The sequence below is a fragment of the Cygnus olor genome, chromosome 1 (assembly GCF_009769625.2).
Source record: "Cygnus olor isolate bCygOlo1 chromosome 1, bCygOlo1.pri.v2, whole genome shotgun sequence".
NCBI classification, from domain to species: Eukaryota; Metazoa; Chordata; class Aves; order Anseriformes; family Anatidae; genus Cygnus; species Cygnus olor.
Window position 1 is genome coordinate 1,039,093 of NC_049169.1, and position 8,499 is coordinate 1,047,591.

General features: G+C 64.1%; 1 protein-coding gene across 1 annotated transcript in view; it reads left to right on the plus strand.

The window, feature by feature from the left end:
- The window catches only part of SND1 (staphylococcal nuclease and tudor domain containing 1), a 91,142-nt gene extending 83,856 nt beyond the window's left edge, over positions 1-7,286 (plus strand). Inside the window, exon 16 of the mRNA XM_040545188.1 lies at positions 6,706-7,286. Within this exon, the coding sequence (XP_040401122.1) occupies positions 6,706-7,271 (566 nt within the window). The 3' untranslated portion in view covers positions 7,272-7,286. The remainder of the gene's footprint in view (positions 1-6,705) is intronic.
- The last annotated feature ends 1,213 nt before the right edge of the window (positions 7,287-8,499 follow it).

The window sequence follows — 8,499 nt, forward strand, 5'->3', positions numbered from 1 at the left end:
TGCCGGGCGAGGAGCACTGCCTGTCTGCAGCCCCACTGCGCTGAGTCGGGGTGTGTCACTGCTTTTTGGGGAAAAAGGGGCAAAAATGAGGTTTCTCCCTGAGCTGCAGGGCACTGCTGCAGCCCGTAGAGGTTGCGCACGCTCCAGACCCTGCTCCGACGCGCCATGGAGACGTCCTGGAACCCTTTTCAGCCTGAACTGCCCCGTGATGCCTTCTGGCGGCTGATGCATTTTTACCCGGTTTTTGGCTTTGCCTCATTTGTTTGTCTCATGTGGGGCTGCGCGGCCATGGGGTGGAACTGGGAGCTGAGCCCCGAAATGATGCCCCCCCCCAAATGCTGTGGCCCTTCAGTGTCAGGATGTGGTGACCCCAGACGCTGCAGGTGTGTGGGGTGGGGATGTGGTGACCCCAACAGCTGTGGGCCCACGGTATCAGGATGCAGTGACCCCAAATGCTGCGGGTGTGTGGTTTTGGGATGTGGTGACCCCAAATGCTGCAGATCTGCAGTATAGGGATTTGCCAAGGAGCAGCTGTCCTCACGGATACGAGCAAGGCCGGTGTGTCAGTGTGTGCCTCGATCCCAGGCCATGAGTGCATGGGGCTGCCATGAGCTGAGCGTGGCGGCTGCTCCCGCTGCCTCTGTGGGGAGCCCCAGGGATGGGGCTCTGCCGTGCCTGGCCACCCTGCAGGCATCACCACGGTGGCAGTGCTTCTACATGATGTATGGGCTGTATGACCTGATGGGTGTACAGGATATATGGGCTGTATGGGCTATATGACCTGATGGGTGTACGGGATATATGGGCTGTACGGGATATATGGGCTGTATGAGGTGTATGGGATATATCATCTGTACGGGCTGTACAGGCCGTATGATCTGTAGGGGTTGTATGGGCTGTACGGACTGTATGGGCTGTGTGAACTCTACGACCTGTATTGGCTGTGTGTATGGTCTGCATGGGCTATACAGGCTGTACGGGCCGTATGGAAGGTATGGACTGTACAGGCTGTGCAGCCTGTATGAGTTAAACGGGCTGTATGGGATGTATAGGTTGTATGGGCTGTATGGGATGTAGGGGCTGCATGGGATGCACAGGATGTTTGGGCTACATGGGCTGTAGGGGCTGTACTGACTGCAGGGGCTCTACAGGCTGTATGGGATGTTTAGGGGCTATTTGGGATATAGGGGCTGTACAGGCTGTATCGGATGCAGGAGCTGTACGGGCATTCTCCCATCTGCATCGGGACGAGTGCCTCCGGCCACTTTTTATCGCAGATCTGCTGATAACGGGGCCTTCGTCACCCCCTGCACCGCTTTGCTCCTTGTAAACGGGGGCCGAGAAGTGGGATCCCCCCAGCACCCGACAGCCTGCTCCTGGGCAGCGTGGGTTTAGCGCTCCTGCCACCGGTCCTGGTGGCACCCTGCCATGCCGGGGGTCCCCGGCCATGCCCCCCACCCGGCTGCGGACGGCGAGATTGGGGCTGCGCCCGGCCACCCCCCGCCTCCCCGCTGCCGTCTGTTTCCCTGTTCCCGACAGCCTCTATTTTGGTAGGGACTGGTGTTAAAAATAACGCCGCGCTCCCACACGGGCTGCGCGGCAGCAGCCAAGTTGCCATCACGACTCGAGGCCGCCGCGCGTGCCAGCGCCGTGGGCACCGCCTGCACCGGGACGCCGCAGCTTGGAGACGGCGCACGGGAGGGAGGGGACGGTGGCGTCACCGGGCGTCACCGGGGGCCAGCTCTGTGCCCCACCGGAGCAGGGCACGTGCACCGCAGCAGGATCTGGCCCCGAACCTCGCGTCCTTCTCGTGCACCGAGGTCTGGCGCGGGGCTTCAGCATTCAGGTCTCGCTTCTGCGCTGCCCGCAATTACCGGGCGGCTCCGTTCCGGTGACTGATGCTCCCGCGCAGCTTCTGTCCTCCCTTCTGTTCGCCTTTTCTATTTCTCAAAGACCCTATAAATCCTGCCGGAGATCAATCTCAGGCATTCGTCAGTAGCAGAAGTGCTCCGGGCAGGAGCACGGGGCGCCGAGACCTCACGCCGCTGCCTCTGCCTGCCTCGCCGTGCCCGTGGGGAAGGCGACAGCGCGGCAAAGGGAAGGCGGGGCACACTGGGCCCCCCGGGGAGATGCAGGCAGGCGCCTGCCCCACACATGCTGGTGCTGTCACCAAAGGCAGCAGCGGTGTGGTGCTGAGCAGGGACCTGGCGGGGACACACCAGCCTGCAGGACAGGCACCGCTGAAGCATTCCGGACCCCCCCCCCAGGTTTTGTGCAGGTGAGCCCAGCGCCCTCAAGTCACGCTCAAAGTAAAGAGGCAAAGCCCCCGCAGCAAGAGGCAGCTGGAGGAGGTCCCACGTCCCCACATCCCTGCATCCCCACCAGCATCTACCCCATCCCACTGCAGTGCTCCGGAGACCGGATCTGGCGCAGAGCACCCCCGGCACAAATGACCACCCCCGGAGCCTGTTCCCTGCTCCCATGCACACCCCGCACCATGGCAGTGCAGGATCAGCTCCTCCTCTGGGCCCCGCGCAGCTGCACAGTGCTGGGTTTATCACCCCCTGCACGGGTCCCTGCTCCTCACTTCCCTGCACACAGCCCGAGATGCGTTACGGGGCTGAACGCCCTGGTGGGGATGCTGTGGGACGCTGCTCCTGCGGCTTGCACTGTGCCCATGGCCCCAGGAGCTGGGTGTGGGGGGGGTGTCCGTGCCACAGGGAGGTGAGGGGGCAGCCCAGAGTTGGAATTATTTCTTGTGCCGATGGGACAGCCGTTGAGGGATGTGCTCGGTTAGTTTTCATGCGCCCCTAGAGCTCCGTCCAACACCGTTCCAAGCCGATGCTCCGTCACATCTCCCCACGGCTTGGGGGGGCACACGGGGGCGTTTGCAGTGCGATGCTTGTTCCCTGGCCCTTGCCCTCCTCCTGTCCCTGCATGGGGACGGGGGCGGGGATGGGGTCGGAGCAGCCCCCAGCCCCCTGCCCCGGCCACCCCCATCACTGCCATGCTCCAGCCGGGGCTCGCTGCCCGGCGGCGCTGAGCAGAAGTGATTTGTAGCGGAGTTATTCTGGGGCCCCGGGGGAAAGCAGCGGCAGCCTCACGCTGCAGTGTTTTAAACTGCGTCCCTCATCTGCGCAGATTAATACATTACGGCTTCCCGGGAAGAGCATCAGAGCCGCGTCTTCAGGTTTATTTAGTTTTTTCAAGAGCTGTGCAACTTTGATGGCTTTGCTCAGATCGCTGCCGGGTGTCCCCCTCCCCGTGCCGCGTGTCGGATGCGTAGTGCTGGGGTTGGACGCGCTCATCGCATCCTTCCTGGGTGTCTTTTTTTTTTTTTTTTTTTTTTTTCCCCAAAAAAGCAGGCTTCGCTCATGTGGTTTCAGGAGGCATCAGGGGCTGTGAGCGTACCCAACGTGGCATCCGGCGCGGGGTCCGGGGCTCGTGCATGCAGCGCTCAGCGGGGCACCCCCTGAGCCCGCGCCGGGCTGCGGCAGCGCCGTGCTCGTAATTGGTGTTTGGGGCTTAAGCACTTGGACGCTTCCTCGGCTGCTGCTTCAGATCACTTTCTGCAAAAAAAGCATCTTTCGCCGCTCGCCGCTGTTGGAGGCTGTTAGCGCACAGCCGCGGCTCCCTCCCCCCGGCCCCTGCTCGCTGCGCAGAGGAGGAGGAGGAGGAGGAGGAGGAGGAGGAGGAAGGGTGCCAGAATCCTCCTGGCGAAGGCAGGAGCCCTGGCGAACACCTTGCGCCGCTCTCACATGTGCCCCCAAATGGTGCACAGCACAAAAGGGGGGTGCACACTCACTCACGTGCCTGCCCCCGTCCGCCCCCCCCCAGCCTGGGGAGCCCCCTGGGGCCAGGCTGCCGGTGCTCAGCTCGCTGACGAAGCCGCTGGATCGCCCACTCTCCCCACCCCGAGTTCTGCTGCCTTTCCAGAAATCCTCTGTTCCTATCCCGTTTTTTTGGGGCAGGGGGTGCGGATGCTCCAGAGGCTGCTGCAGGAGCCGGGATGGGGCACGGGCAGGGCCGGGGGCTCCCCTCGCACCGGGGGGGCTCTGGGGGGGCTGGCAGCTGGCTGCTGCGTGTCACCGCTGCCAAACTCCTGCCAGACTGCCTGGAAATGTTTTGCTTCCCTTGGAGACAGCACGGAGGAGAGGGGGGAGGGAAAAGAGGGGAAAAAAAGGCTTTTTTGGCTGCCACCACGCTCCAGCTCTGCGGTTGTGGTGATGGCGAGGGTGGGAGGCAGGGGGGTGGTGGGGATGGGATGGGATGGGATTTGGGACAGGATGGGATGGGATGGGGATGGGATTGGGATGGGATGGGGTGGGATGGGATGGGATGGGATTTGGGACAGGATGGGATGGGATGGGATGGGGATGGGATTGGGATGAGATGGGATGGGATGGGATGGGGACGCACTCTTTTCTCGGAGCAGGTGCCCCCCTGCCCCAGCAAGCCCCAGGGAAGGCTGGGGAGAGCCAGGGACACCGGTGCCCTCTCCTGCAGCCTCCCGCAGCCCCCTCCTCGCCCATCATTGCCCACGGTGCAGAGGTTTAATTTCGAGTGATTCAAATCACCGCTTTTAATCGCCAGCTAAATCAGCGAGCAGGAAACCTTGATTTAAGTCGGCGCTTCTCATCGTCTGCACTCGCGCCCCCCCCGCAGCCTCCCAGGGGCCGCGCTCCCCTCTCGCTGGGCGGCTGCTGGCTCCCCCCACCGTGACTTGCGCCCGGCCGCGTCTGCACGCCAGTCAGCACTTCATCAATGTGCGGGAGCAGCATTTTGGAAGCGCTGCTGCTGGAGCACAGCGCCTGCGTGCCGGCAGCGCTGGGTGCCCCCTGCACCGCACCGGGGGTGCCCCGCCGCCACCTGCCCGCGCTGCTGCGCCCACAGCCAGCTCTGCTTCTGACCCTAAGCAGGCTTTTTTATTAGAAATAGCACGTAGAGTAAGGATGGGGGCTCTGCTAAACATAAAATTTCCTGTTCAAGCGATCAATCACAAGCCGGTTTCCCATCGTGGCTTTGCTGCAGGGTCTGCCCTTTGCGGTGCCGGCTTTGCTCCGCGCTTCAGCCTCTTGCCGTGAATTATCGGCGTCTGTCCGTCTGTCTGTCCTGCCCGGTGAGGAGCACCGGGCCGTGCTGTGCTTTAATCCCATCCCCTTTGCTGGTGCCTGCACCCTGCTGCCTCCCCAGTGCTCCCACGTTCCCCCCGTGCCGGGACAGCCCCGTCCCCAGCCGTTGCGGTGTCGGTCCCAGGGTGGTGCGGGGTGGCTCTGGGACCCCACAGCACCTGCCCTGCACCCCAGCAGCCCGGTCCCTCCCCAGGCTGAGCGCCGGCGATGGCTCCTGGGGCCGTGCCGTGAGCTGGGGGCGATGCCAGCACCGGCCTCACCGCGCGCTGCCCCTCCCGCATCCCGCAGAGCGCTGCTCTGCACTTTCCCGTTACAGACCGACGGGTTGGGCAGCCGCTAAATGTAATTCTTGGCACTTCATTAACAACAAATTATGTAAAATAAAATTAACAATGCAGAACTTCCCCGTTTAATAAGCTGTGCCTCTGTGGCAGCGGAGCAGCCTGGCTCGGACAGCGCGCTGCACGAGGGGACCCCGGGGCTCTCACCCCGCTCAGCACCTGGGGAAACCGAGTCAGGGAGCGGCGGCTGTGCCGTGGCGGCTCCGGGTCGTGGTTTGGGTCTGGGGCACATGGGGCACGGCACGGCCTGTGCGCCAAGCCAGAGAGCCAGCCCTGCAGCACTCGGCCTCCTCCTCTCCCCTTTTTTTTTTTCGGTATTTCAATTCCCAGCGATGGCTGACGAGACTGGGGGGGTAGGGCTGGTGCTTGACCTGCCCGTGCGGCTGTAATAATAGGGCAGAATTAATACCTGCTTATCAGGAGCTCTCAGCCAGCGCTATCACGCAGGCGGCTATTAGAGGTAATGGGAGCAGCCTGGAATTAGGCTCGGTGCTTGAGGCAGCCGGGGACGTCCCCCTCCGGCGCGAGGCAGGGCACAAGGACTGGGGACGGGGACAGGGGCGCAGCCCTAACCGCAGCCTGCGGGCTCGTCACAGTGCCCCCAGCACTGCCAGCTCCTCCCTGGCCCGGCCCAGGGGCTGTCGTGGGCTCTGCACAGGCCCCGTGGCCACCAGCTGAGGGGTCTGGGGGTTTTGGGGGGCCAGGGGGTGTTAACGTATGCCTAGACTGGAGGTGGCACCGCCGGCGCCGTTGTAAAGTCTTTGTGTGCTGCCTTCCTCCGCTAAGCGTGCGCTTTGGGTTGTGTCCCCAGCACAGCCTTGCCCAGTGATTATTCAGGATTTGTGCAGGGAGCAGCTCCCGCCGTGGGGTCTTTGCAGCCCCCCTGGGTACCTGGGGTGCCCCCGTCCCACCCCATGGGGAGCCGCCGGCAGCCCCGCAGCAAAGCCCGGTGCCAGGCGGGAGCAGCGAGGCCTGGCGCTGCTTTGGCTGCGCCGCGCGGAGCCGGGGAATCAATTTTCATTTCCTCGCCCGTATAGTTTTACGGCCCATGAAGCTGCACGAGCCCTGCGGCTGCCGTAAAGGGAAGGAGCGGCGCTGCTGCCAACCAAGAGCCCGAAGCCACCGGCCGCGTGCCACGCAGGGTTGGGGCAGCCACCGGGCCACCGGCGCTGCTGGGGTGGGCGCACGGGTACGTGCCGGCCCCCTCCCAACGCCTCCCTCTCCCCCTGCAGGTATCGAATGTCCCCGAGGAGCCAGGAACCTGCCGGGGCTGGTGCAGGAGGGGGAACCCTTCAGCGAGGAGGCCACGCACTTCACCAAGGAGCTGGTGCTGCAGCGAGAGGTAGGAGCGCGTGGCGCGGGCGCGGGTGATGCCGGCGGGTGCCGACTGCCTTCCCGAAGGGCTGCGGGCAGGCGCAGCGGGTGGGGGCTTTCCGTGGCACAGGAATTGCCACGATCGTACGTCACTGAGTGTCCCTACTGCCAGGTTTGGGTCCAGGCACAGCCAGGGGATGCAGCCCCTCTGCTGTTCCGCGGCTCCGGCACGGCTCGGGGCTGCGGTGTCCGTGCCGCATGTGAGGGGAGGACGAGAGCCCTGCGCCACCGCCGGCAGCGGCACGCTGGTGGCACGGGAATGGTGCTTTGTGTTGGAAGCCAATGCGTAAATCACGGAGGTGGTGTCTTCCCACCACCCCTAAATCTCTTGTGCCGGGCATTTCTCCCTGTCAGGGCCAGGGGCAGGTGGGAGAGCGCTCGCTTGCCTCTTCTTTTACCTTTGTATTTGTGTGGAAAGCGATAACAAGAGCTACTTGTGCCAAGCACAGCATGGGGGAACGCATCCTGCAGGGTGCCAGGTGAGGGTGCTGCATGTGCCCCAGAAAGACCGCAAAGGCGGTGGCCCCAAAAAGCACCTGGCAATGACGCCGGCAAAAAAGGAAAGCACAGAGATGATGCTTGCAAAAAGGGAAAGTGCAGAGGAAGCACGAAGCGGCACAGCGCACCCGCTGCGCACGGGGGCTCCAGGCCAGCGTGGGGAGGAGAGGACAGGGCGAGGAAGAGGAAGGGCTCGGCCTGCGGGGGCCAGGTGCAGAGGGGGTGACCCCAGCCCTGGGTGTCACCGTGCCCCCCCCCCCGAGACCGATGGGGTACCTGCTCCGTGCCGCTGCATCTCCTGCACATACAACTCGCTCCTCGTCCGCAGCGCGGCTCTCGCGGGGACCCCGGCTCCTCAGCGGGGTGTCTCTGTACCCACCGCACATCGCTGCCCTTTTGTCCGTTTCCCAGCCGTTAGCTTTAGGTTGACTCAAGCAGACGTTATCTCAGGGTCTGCCAGCCCCATCTCCCTGCCACGGGCTCTGAGCATTCTCTGCGATGAGCCGGGCTGCCTCGGGGCAATGGAGAAACCACCGCGGGTCCCCCGGGTGCCCCTGGATCTGTCCCTGCCTGCTGGGACGCACATGGGGGGCTGCTAGGGGCTGCTGCGCCGTGTTCAGTTTTCCTGCTGGGATGGGACAGGCATGCTTCCGTCCTCTCTGTCCCATGGCCAGCGGCACTTCCAGCTCTGCAGCCTCCTCAGAGCCGCCCAGGGGACAGCGGAAGGCACCGGGCACTGCGCTTGCCTCATCCCTGCCACCCGCCGTGTCCCGAGTGTGAGCAGGGGGGAACTGAACTGGGCCCAGTGAGCACACAGGGTGGGAGAAGTGCAGGAGTTAGAGCACGTCCGGGTCCTCTGCGATGGCTTGCATTGCCCTCTGCGGAGCTGTGGTGCGCAGCAGGCACACGGAGGATGCGCGGCGGTGGCAGGGTGGATGTGCGGCACGTGAACGGCTGATGCACCACGGGTGCACCGGGGACGCAGGCTGGATGCACAGCAAATGCACAGCGGGGGCGTGCAGGGTGCACAGAGAACGAGCAGGGGGTGCCCAGCACCTGCGCAGGGGCTGTGCCAGGGATGCACAGCGAGCGCACAGCGGATGCACGGCAGATGCACGGTGGATGCACAGAGGATGTGCGGCAGATGCGCAGCA